The sequence below is a fragment of the Cryptomeria japonica genome, chromosome 7 (genome assembly GCF_030272615.1).
Source record: "Cryptomeria japonica chromosome 7, Sugi_1.0, whole genome shotgun sequence".
NCBI classification, from domain to species: domain Eukaryota; kingdom Viridiplantae; phylum Streptophyta; class Pinopsida; order Cupressales; family Cupressaceae; genus Cryptomeria; species Cryptomeria japonica.
This window is the reverse complement of record NC_081411.1, coordinates 440268844-440281121: the sequence shown is the minus strand read 5'-3', so window position 1 is coordinate 440281121 and position 12278 is coordinate 440268844. Positions and strand designations below refer to the sequence as shown.

Below are 12278 nucleotides of genomic sequence, written 5' to 3'. Positions count from 1 at the left end.
TTTTCTACACCACAAATATTTATTAAATTACATTCATATTTATATTGCTTTGATTTTATGATATATCTTATTTTTTTCTATTAATAATGGTAAATTCTAGATAAGGTGTTTCTATTAAAGATGTAGACACAAATACTATTCTAACATTGTTTGATACTAATATTTTGTCACGGCTAATTAAATGAATAATTATTTTATTCAATTAATTCAATCCAATGTCACATTTAATTAAATATTAATTACCTTAATTTTCATCTCATATAAATAATTAAAATAATTAAATATTTCATTATTTAATTAACCTATATTTTTTTCAACATTCCAAGAACTAAATATATTGCCTCCCAATTTTTATTATTACAACAAATTTCTATATTTATTAATTGCAATCACATATTTTAAACAAATTAAATCTAAAGCATCCATTTTTTCTTTGAACTTAGGAAAGTTCTTTCATTAAATATTCATCATAAATCCCATTAATCTTTATCATGTATTTTCTGAGCCAAAAACTATAAATGATGAGAGCTGTTTGTATTCCTTGCGGGTTGTGGTGCAAACTAGGTGGACATACCTTAATCTTTTGTGGGATTTGAGCTTGTGAATTCTCTTTCAAAAACCATAAGTTCTCCACCATTAGATCAACTAAGGTTGTACCCTTTAGTCCTTGGCTCTTAGTCGAAGAGGTTCAGCCTAAGATTCCGCTCACTTATCAATAGCTAATACGACTTTGTAGATAAAAAAATATTCATATATATATATATATTATACATCTAGTTGATATTTTAATATTAACTCAAAAAAAATCAGATAAAAATGAGAAGATGCCCATTCTTATATATATATATATAATCTTCTTACCTTTAAATGGCTTGACATCTAATTGATATTTTAATATTAACTCCAAAAAAAGATGCCATTATTTATATATATATATAACCTTCTTACCAATGGCTTGACATCTAGTTGATATTTTAATATTAACTCAAAAAAAATCAGATAAAGATGAGAAGATGCCCATTCTCCATCCGCGACTTTCACGCATTTGCATTTCAGATAAAGATGAGAAGATGCCCATTCTCCATCCGCGACTTTCACGCATTTGCATTTCCTTCCCATGGATTTACACTTGTATCGGAATCTATGTCTCGCTGGTCAACAAAACAGAAGCTAAACCTTTACCTATCCATGATGCCGTTTTGTCCTCTTTCCCATACTAAACTGACAAACGAAAGAAATTGTAGAGAAAAGGGTGGGTGTATTCGAGCTATAAATACATAGCAGAGGAAAAGAGAGTCCAAGCAGATTGAAACACCTCCTCTGCTCTTTCAATTGCAGAAATGGCCGCCTTTTCATTTGCAGAAATAGGATTCTCAGTGTTAATAGTAGTTTTCTTCTGGTGGGTATCAAAGAGAGGAAATAAAAATGCAAAGAGATTATCATTACCACCTGGGCCATTAGGATGGCCTGTCATAGGAAATCTCCATGAGCTGGGAGAACTGCCCCACCGTTCTCTAGCAGAGCTCTCTAAGAAATATGGGTCTTTGATGTTTATAAGACTCGGCTCCGTTCCTGCCCTCGTTGTTACCTCTGCGCAAATGGCGAAGGAGATCTTGACAACACACGACGTGGCATTTGGAAACAGGCCGGCATCGGCGGCTGCAAAATATGTAGCATATGGGGAGATTGATCCAGGCTTGGCTCCGTATGGACCGTACTGGCGGCACATGCGAAAAATAACAGTCATGCAATTGTTGAGTGCCAAGAGAGTCGACTCCTTCGCCTGCGTGCGAGAGGAAGAGGCGGCTGTGGGCGTGCGTTCCATCTGGGACAAGAGTATGCATGGCAAACTCCCTATCAACCTCACAGCCGCCATTTCCTCCATGATTTCTGGTATTATGTGGGGGATTCTTGCGGGCACCAACTCTGGAGCTTATTCTGATCTAGTTGGGAGCGGGGATGAGCTTACGATGATGATCAACGAGGTTACCAGTATGGTGGGCGCTTTTAATGTTGGCGACTTCTTTCCTTATGGAAAGTGGCTTGACCAGCTGAGAGGCATGAAGCGTCGAATGGTAAGGGCTCATGACTTCTTTGATCGAGTGGTGGGAAAGATAATAGACCAGCATGTGGAGCGCAATGCAAAGGTACTGGATTCAGGGGAAAATAAGCATGTCAAGGACTTGGTTGACGTTCTCCTGGATATTGAAAAGGAAGAGCCCGAGGGTGAGAATGGCATCAAGGTCACCCGAGAGCACATCAAGGCATCTATTTTCGTATGTCTTATCTCTCTTCCCCTCTCTCTAATGCTTTTAGTCTCTTTATGCCCCAATTCAATTCCATTTAGTTCTCACTTATGTATGACTCATTTCTTGTAGGACATGTTCCTTGGTGGAACTGAAACAACGATTATTACATTGGAATGGGCAATGAGTGAACTGCTAAGAAATCCTCGCATGGCCAAGAAGTTGCAAGAAGAAATTCAGTCCATCGTAGGCAAGGATCGGATGGTAAAGGATTGTGATTTGGTAAATATGGAATACCTGCAATGCGTTGTACAGGAGACACTTCGATTATATCCTGCAGGACCCATCATGTTGCCCCATGAATCCACAAAAGCTTGTACTGTTGGTGGCTATGACATACCTAACAAAACAAGGCTTGTTGTCAATGTATGGGCAATAGGAAGAGATCCAGCTATATGGAAGATCCATTGGCATTCAATCCTGAAAGGTTTATGAGTAAGAATCTAAATGGTAAAGCTCGAGACTTCAACATGCTCCCATTTGGTGCTGGAAGGAGAGGTTGCCCTGGAGCTCTGCTTGCCACTCGGAACACTGAGCTTATTCTGGCTCAACTCATGCACTGCTTTGATTGGAAACTTGAAGGCAATCAAGATCCATCACTGTTGGATATGACTGAAACATTTAGAACAAGTATCCCTCGAAAAGTGAATCTTTTTGCAATTCCCACCTTGAAATTAGATAAAAAACTCTAAAAATGCAATATCCACCCACGGCATCCTTTATCTAGTTGTTCTCTTCTATTTCCCTAGCCACTTTATTATGTCATGGAATGTATCTGATGCATTTAGTAGAAATAAAGATGATGCTCTATTCTTCCTTGGTAAGGATAATAACATCATCCTTGGTAAGGATAATAATATCATCCTTATTTTCATAATAGGTTTATTATAGTGATATTGGATATTGGATTGAATTTTTTTTATTCGATTTGATCTTTTTGGGTAATTTAATTGTAACTTATTAAAGTCAAACTATGTGAAAGTGAATCTTCTCATCAAAAGTCATTCTATGAATAATTTAACAAGTTATTTTTCCAAAGGCTTTTGAAATCTAAAAGCCTAAGGTTTTGATACTAATTGACTCTTGTAAACATACTTTAAGCACATCCTCAATTAACATATGGGTTAATAAAGTAGAGCACTCAAACATTGTGGAGAAAAATATGACAAACTTGGAGTCAATCCTGGTTGGGAAGTTTGTTGGTCCTCACCCTAATATTGAATCGGTTAGAGAGTGGGTAGCCCAGAAATGGAAAGGGAAAGGTCAAATAGATGTGGTGGCTATGGCAAATGGTTTTTTCTCCTTTTCCTTTGTCTGTGATGAGGATCTCAGATTTGTCCTTGCAGGGGGACCTTGGATGTTGGGTAAGACCTCCCTTGCCTTGAAGAAATGGGAACTTGGATTCAACCCTAAGGTTTGGGAATGGGATGAGGCACCCATTTGGGTCCGTCTTCCTGGACTCCCTTTGGAGTATTGGGATGAGGCGACTTTTGTGGGCCTTCAGCTTGCTTCGGTGGGCTTCCTTCGGTGGAACTGATGATTGTTGCAAAGAAGAGGTTGGTCTATGCACGGTTGTGTGTGTCAACGCAAAACAAGCTATAGATCTACCATCTGAGATCACTCTGACTTCAAAACATGAGTTATGGGTGCAGAAGATGGAGTATGAATCTATTCCTTTTGCTTGCTTTCACTATAAAAATGCGGGTCACTGGGTGAAAGAATGTCTGACAAAACTAAAACCGAAGAAGGCCTAGAAGAAGAAAGTTGAAGGACATGCTACTATCCAGAATCAACTGGCTCCTTCTGTTGGGTAAGTTAGTGGTGTGCAATAGAATCATGTTGCAGATTCCTCCCCTGAGCTACCTTCATCTATACTAGACAATTCTAGCCCAAATGGGAGTGTGAATGAGATTCTTATGGAAAATAATGATTCTATCCTCCCATAGGTTGATCCTCAAGAGAGAAAAGATGATTCTTCTCAAAAGGATAATGAGGTGATCTTGGACCCGCCTATTTAGTTGGTCATTGACGTGAGCAACAATATGGAGCAGGAAAAATGGATGGGCAGATGGAGAAAGATTCCCCTACAACTAGTTTAGAGATTTTGAACCCTCTTATCCAGGTTAAATCTAGGAACCGAAGAACGAGTCTGTCATCTCCAATTACCAACAACCTAACTCCAGGGGCTATCAGTGCCACAAACAAGAATCGACAAAGGATGGACTGTGGGTCTGAATCAAGAGGGGTGGGAAGAGCTTCAAACAATTTAAGCAAAGAAAGGTAAAGTAGAGCTGCTATTGCTAATGGAGTTTAGAAAATGCTTCAAGAAATGGGGATAGGACCCCCCTCCCCTATCAAATGAAGATTATATCATGAAATATTAGGGGGCTAAATCACCCCCACAAACATGACCTCTTATCCAATATGTTAAAAGATCATAAGTTGAATATTTGTCTCATTTAGGAGATGAAAATGCCCTCTAACAGAGTTGAGAAAATCAAGTTATCCATTTTTTAAGGTTGTGGTGTTCATTTCTCTGATGCGGATGGAGGCTCGGGTGGTTTGGCCACTCTCTAGAATCCTAGGAACATTTAAGGTATGGCAATTATGTCTTTCTCTAACCATATTGTGACTAGATTCACTAGTCTTAAAGATGGGTCTTCCTAAATTTTATCCAATATATATGCCCCCAATGGGAGGAATGCCAAGATAAATTTGTGAAATTATTTTATTCAAGATAGACCCTCTTTTCTGAGTGACAAATGGATTTCGATGGGGAATTTTAATACTCCTCCCTCTAATACGAAGAAAATGGGTGGTGCTATGATTTCTGAGGAGAGCAAATATGATCTTTTTGATATGATCAATGTTGTTGGTTTATTGGATTTGGATCTTAATGGGGATAAGTTTACTTGGTGTAATAGAAGAAGTGGTCCAGACCTTATTCAGGTCAAACTTGATAAAAGGTTTAATCACGTCAAATTGGCTAAAGAATTTCTCCAGCAGCTTGTCTTCCCTCTCTAGAATTGGATTAGACCACTTCCTGATTATTCTGAATAGTACCCCTTGTTGGCAGGAGATATTTACCCTTTAGATTTGAGAAAATGTGGACCCTTAACCCTGAGCTTCATGACAAGGTCTTAGAATGGTGCTCGACATTAATATTCAAGGCTCCACTATGTATTAAATTGCTAAGAAACTTTCCAATGTTAAATCTAATATTCAAAAGTGGAATAAATATCTTATTGAAAGATTTCACAAGAAGCTGGCAGGGTGGAAAGGTGCCCTCCTTAGCCAAGCTGGTAAACTCCTTCTCATCAAAGCTTCCTTGCAAAATCTTTTGGTTTATGGCATGAGTTTATTTAAAGTCCCGACTAAATTTGCGGATCGTGTGGAGAAAATTCAAAAGACCTTCTTGTGGACTGGTTCTGATCACTAAGACCCTCTCTCCAACCCCCTTTTGGTCTGGTATCTGGAACAATATCCTGATCCCTAAAATCAATATTTTTCTGGCTTTTTATGCAAGGGAAAGTTTTGACCATTGATAATATTTGTAAAAGGGGTATGGCGATCCCCAACAGATGTTTCCTATGTAAAGAGAATGCAGATAATTCTAATCACCTCCTCCTTCATTTTTCCTTTGCTGCTGAAGTCTGGGATTTTTTCTTTCAATTGTGGGATTTGTGGTGGATTTGGCCGAGTCACATTAGGGATTGTTGGTTCCATTGGGTTTGCCCCTCAGTGAATCCCTTTCTTAAGGTACTCTAGAGCTACATGATGCCTCATATTGCTTGGGGTATGTGGAAGGAAATAAATAATAGGATATTCAGGGATAGGGAATCCTCACCTATTGTTGTGGCTCATAGAATTCAAAAAAGTATTTAAGGAAAAAAAATTATCCTCCTGTCCTTGTCACAAAGGAGACCTCAGATTGACATCTTTCAGCAAGATTTAGAAATCATCAGTAGATGGAACTTAAATGGGGATATCTCTATTCTGATTGCCAAGATAAGACAACCCAACAGTAATGTTATTTGGATCCCTCCACCTAGCAGATGGATTAAAATTAATGTTGATGGGATGGCTAAGGGTAACTCTGGGCCGACTGGTTGTGGGGGAGTCTCTAGGGATCATAATGGTAAGCTTGTCTCAGCAGTGTAACTCCCATTGGGAACCCAAACAAACCACTACTCTAAGGCTTACGTGACCTACATTGGTTTGCAAATGAAGGCTAGAGAAGGGATCAACTGCATTTGGCTGGAGAGTGATTCGATGAATATAATCAAATGCATTAATAGAAACCAGGAGCCAAGTTGGACAATCAAGCATTTGATCAAAGATTGTTATCTTATGATTGCCAATCTGGATGATTTTAAAGATTCTCACACCTATCGGGAAGGAAATTCTCCCGCTAATTATATGGCAAATCTTGGGGTAGATTATGTGGAGGTAAAATGGAAAGTTTCCCAAGAAACCTATGGGAGTTAACTAGAAAGGATGCCAAATTAATCGGCCACTCATTACCAATTCATAATGACAGAACGTTGTTGGGATAATATCTCTTGGTGGAAGTTTTTCATGGCTCCCAATTCTAGCTATTTTAGAGGCTTTGCTTGTTTCTGGTTAGGTTTGCTGTTGTGGGTTCTGGGTGTGTTCTCTTGCGCTTTCAAAATTGTACATTTCATGGGGGGTGACAAGAATAGGATGGAACCTACCTCTTTGAGAACTGGAAAAGGAATACTGAGGTTTGTAATGAGATTTCGAATGGGGGTCTAGTGCCGTATATGGAAAGGTAGAAGGAGAATTCATCGAGTGCCACTAAAGATTTTGTGAGAGGCTAGGATAATGGTATCCTAAAGGTAGTATATGGCATTGAGTTTAGGATTGATGAAGATTTTATCACTAACATTATTGGTATGCAAACAGAGGGAAGGAAGTTTTATAGAGAACAAAAATCTACTAAAGAAGCTATCTCCACTTTCTTCGACAAGCAAAAGGAGAGGACTACCTAGGTTCAGAAGAGGGCTAATGGTGGCTACAATCGGAAGGATCTTCAGACACCTTGGACTGATGTGGAGACTTGGTTATCATAAGATACATCACTCTTGATGACCAGTATGCAAGCATTTTTTCCTACCACTTTGTCATTTTGAATCACTTCAGGCAGGATAGAAAATTTTCTTTCATTTTATTTGCTATCTTCTTTAAGGCATAGTCTAGAGAAACATGCAGAGAATATGGATAATCCTATCCTCCATGAGGGCCTTATTCATCTTATTATGGATTATTTCAAAGCCCATGAATTTAAGTCATCCCCTCTTTTGAAAACCCATGTTTCTTCTTCCAACCCGGAGGTTTAGGTGGTTTGTGACACAGATTTGGAAGGGGAAGATAGTAGGATTTCCAAGGAATGGTAGGGTCAAGACTTGTCTGATGACCTTGAGTATTGTCCTCCTACTAGGGAGGGTCCCATTCAGAATATAACCCTTGGGACAGGTAGTAGTAGGTGCGACAAGCACCCTAGGTGGGCTGCTAGCAAATATTAAATTTTGGGTACCAAGTTTGCTGATTTTGTTTCTCCCAAATCTAAGAAGCCCAAATCTAGAAAGGGAGGGCCAATAAAGATAGTGAACAAGAGATTGGAATTGAAATCCCCATAGACATTGATATTGGTAAATAGTGGAGGGTTGTCATTGACTCAGATTTGGATAAATACATTTCCTTTGTGGCCAACAATCAATTGGATTGTCTCTGGAAGATGGGCATGGAGATTGAAGTGTTAAAAGAGGGTATAAAGGGTATTGTGGATAATTTAATGGACAACCCTGGACCAAGCAATATAGAGAAACTCCTCCAGTTAACCCAAAAAGTTAGTGAGGATGTGGACAAGATGAAATCAAATCATGAAAGAAGAATATGTAATCTGGATGTTAGCTTGGAAGAAATTAAAAGAAGTTTGAAAAATCTGGTAGAGATTAGCAAGGCCACCATGAATAATAGTTCTGAAGGTTTGATGAGGGTCAATTATATGATTGCAGATTACAGGGTTGATCCCATTGCCAGTGTGACTCCTTTGGACTCCAAGCAAGAAAAGAAAGTGTAGGGTGCAGGTGGTCAAATTTCTCATTGCCATACTATGACAAGTCCATGTAGCCGTACTAGGAGCAAGAAACTGGAGCAAGGCAACTCTAGATTTATCATAGATAAGTTGGAGACTATCAACAAGAAAGTTATTCAGAAGAATACAAATCTATTGCATTCTTCTCAATAGGTCTCTGTTTATTTTGGTTTTAGTCTATTTTGTGTTTTAGGCTATTTTGTGGGCTTGGCCCAAGATGGTTTAGCTTTTGCTGTTGGTTCTATGCTTTGATGCTTATTCTCCAATTTGTTGTAAAAATTTTGGGTTTCGGGTCCCTATAAAACCCGTTTACCTTAATCAAAAATAAAATATTTAAAGAAATACATTTGAATTAAAGAGGTTAAATGCATACTATGATAGACTATTCAAAGTTGATTTGCATTGATAGAAACTTCAATATATCACATTAATCATTTATTTTTGTACTCTTAAATACTAGAGTTAATTTCTTCACATAAAACCCTTTATCTTCACATCCCTCACTAGAGGTTATCTCCAATTGCACCCCTCTATTCACATCTATATACTTGATGACTCACTAAAACAAACTCCATACCAATTTCAACATGACTCTAGCTTCAATTTGTAGGCATTATCTTATGAGTTAGATAAAAAAGAATTTCTATTTTAAATTATGATTTTTGAAAGTAATCATGTGGAAATTGGGTTAAAAAATGGTCACTTTTTCAAATTTGAAAAAATCTAAATTTCAATGAGTAATTGAAGATATCTCTACTAAATTTTATTTTTTAATGGTGTGAATTAAGTGGTTATCTTAAGGCCAATTTTGGTTTCTTATTTCTCAACTTAATTATTCCATATGAACTATAGTAATTACCCTCTCGAACATAATACAACTAAAGTGAAGAAGGGTTTCTCTACCTTAAGAACAAGTCATTAGCTACCCATGGTTTGATTATGATTTTTCTTCATTACCTTAAAAAGAAATGCATAAATAGACTTAGGTTTTAAATATAATTTCTATGATTGTGGATATCAATTTTGAGAGCCGGTCAACTATTCCTATGATTAGCTTTTAGGTAATAACATCATCCTTGGTAAGGATAATAACAACATCCTTATTTCCATAATAGGTTTATTATAGTGATATTGGATATTGGAAAGAAATTTCTTTATTCGATTTGATCTTTTTGGGTAATTTAATAGAATATTCTATTTCAATAGATAAAAGATATCTAAATAATTATGTGTATGATTTTTTATATAAGATTGATTTGTGTTTAGAAAGATTGTTTTATTTTAATTCTAACCAAGTCAACTTCTATAATTTTATGAAAGAAAATATTTTCATAAGGAAAAGAGAACAATATACTAGACATAATTAGTGGTTGATATAATATGAAGTCTCTAATAAGAGAAACTAAAAAGCATAATAGAATAAGGGATTTTGGCGTGTAATAAAAGCAAAGGAAAATGAGTGAATCACATATGTGAAAAAAATATAAAAAAATAAGAATTTTTTTAATTTAAACTAAATTGTAACTTATTAAAGTCAAACTATGTGAAAGTGAATCTTCTCATCAAAAGTCATTCTATGAATAATTTAACAAATTATTTTTCCAAAGGCTTTTGAAATCTAAAAGCCCAAGGTTTTGATACTAATTGACTCTTGTAAACATACTTTAAACACATCCTCAATTAACATATGGTTAAATAAAGTAGAGCACTCAAGCATTGTGGAGAAAAATATGACAAACCTGGAGTCGGTCCTAGTGGGAAGTTTGTTGGTCCTTGCCTAAATATTGAATCAGTTAGAGAGTGGGTACCCCGGAAATGGAAAGAGAAAGGTCAGATAGATGTGGTGGCTATGGAAAACAGTTTGTTCTCCTTTCCTTTGTCTGTGATGAGGATCTCAGATCTGTCCTTGCGGGGGGACCTTGGATGTTGGGTAAGACCTCTCTTGCCTTGAAGAAATGGGAACCTGGATTCAACTATAAGGTTTGGGAATGTAATGAGGCACCCATTTGGGCCCATCTTCCTAGACTCCCTTTGGAGTACTGGGTGAGGCAATGTTTGTTGGCCTTTGGCTTGCTTTGATGAGCTTCTTTTGGTGGATCTGATGACCGTTGCAAAGAAGAGGTTGGTCTATGCATGATTGTGTGTCAATGTAAAACTAGCTATAGATCTACCATCTGAGATCACTCTAAGTTCAAAACATGGGTTATGGGTGTAGAAGGTGGCATATGAATCTATTCCTTTTTCTTGCTTTCATTATAAAAAAGTGGGTGACTGGACGAAAGAATGTCTAACTAAACAAAAACCGAAGAAGGCCTGGAAGAAGAAAGTTGAAGGACATGCTACTGTCCTGAATCAACTTTCTCCTTTTGTTGGGTAAGTTAGTGGTGTGCAACAAAATCAAGTTGCAGATTCCTCCACAGAGCTACCTTCGTTTGTTCCAAACAATTCTAGCCCAAATGGGAGTGTGAATGAGAGTCCTATGCAAAAGAATGATTATATCCTCCTATAGACTGATCCTCAAGAGAGAAAAGATGATGATGAATACTAAGAGGGGGGGTGAATTAGTATGCCAAAAATCTTTGCACTTAAACACTTTGCAAGACTAACAGTAAACCGGTAAAACAGTTTAACATACAAACCAGTTAACAAACATGCAAACCAAACAGCTAATAACGCATTCACCCATAGAAGCACAAACACCATAACACAATAGATTTTAATGTGGAAACCCAAATGGGAAAAACCACGGTGAGATGGAACTCACAAGTCACTATCTGCAGAATAGGAACCAGACCAGTTAAGGTCAGATCGGTTGAGGTCTTACAATGTTCTTTACAAGAACAGATGCTGTTAGGAATCTCAATCTCTATTAGGAGATAAGTCTGATTAAAGACTACCTTGCTAGAGGATTTTAGATCCACAGATGTGAACCACCTTGTTAGAGGATTTACAAAAGGCTTTTGGGCCTACCCGGTTAAGGGCTACAGACTTGTCAAAGATTAGAGTAATCAACAAGTGTATGATCTAGCAAATAGCACAGATTGCTTGGTTAGATCCTTGATAGCTCGATCTTAATGCACTCTAGCATTACTTTAGTCTTCTACACATTCTTATTCTCTCCAACTCCTCAATCACCTTAAACCCTAGCAACAACATAAACTTTCACTATTTCCACATCAACAACCTAAAACCCTAGACATGATGTCCTTATAAAGGAATCTGATTTCATGTCGGTCCAATACGATTACATTACAATTTCCTAGGTTCAATGAACCTGGACATACTTGGTAACACGACACCAAAAGAACCATTAATGTGTCGGCACCGTCAAACAATTGGTGGATGGTAACTCATCACAAAATGTCGGTTGGTAACTCATAATAGGGTATTACCGGTTCATACAAAATGTTGGTTCAAGCAAAATACCAGTTGTCGACTTGACAAAAATGAAGACTGGTAAAAATGTGTTTTGCCGCTTTGATCCTTCATACCACTTGGGGTCAACATGCCACTTCAGATTAGGAAACACATTCTGCAAAACACCAATAGTCTAAAGACTATAATACAACATACCAGTTGGAACATATGCCGGTTGAGCTCTAACTCATACATATAAAGGAGATCTTAATGCAAGTGTGTGTCCATCAATGACAATCACAACATAAACATCAAAAATGCCAACAATCTCCCCCTTTGGCATTGATGGAAACACTTACGAAAATAAAATTTTGACATCTAAGTGTTTTACAACAAAATCATGCAATTAGCAAAATTGCTCCCCCTAAGGATATACACTATCCCTTTAACAATACAATGTATAGCACTTTTGCATATAGAGCATAAACATTGAGATA

At 37.3% G+C, this 12278-nt stretch overlaps 1 protein-coding gene across 1 annotated transcript; it reads left to right on the top strand.

Moving 5' to 3' along the window:
* The first annotated feature begins 1287 nt into the window (after positions 1 to 1287).
* LOC131030409 (cytochrome P450 750A1) lies at positions 1288 to 3228 on the top strand. The gene is made up of 2 exons (XM_057961239.2): positions 1288 to 2276; positions 2379 to 3228. The coding sequence occupies exons 1-2, from the start codon at positions 1341 to 1343 to the stop codon at positions 2739 to 2741; spliced, it is 1299 nt and encodes a 432-aa protein (XP_057817222.2). The 5' UTR covers positions 1288 to 1340; the 3' UTR covers positions 2742 to 3228.
* The last annotated feature ends 9050 nt before the right edge of the window (positions 3229 to 12278 follow it).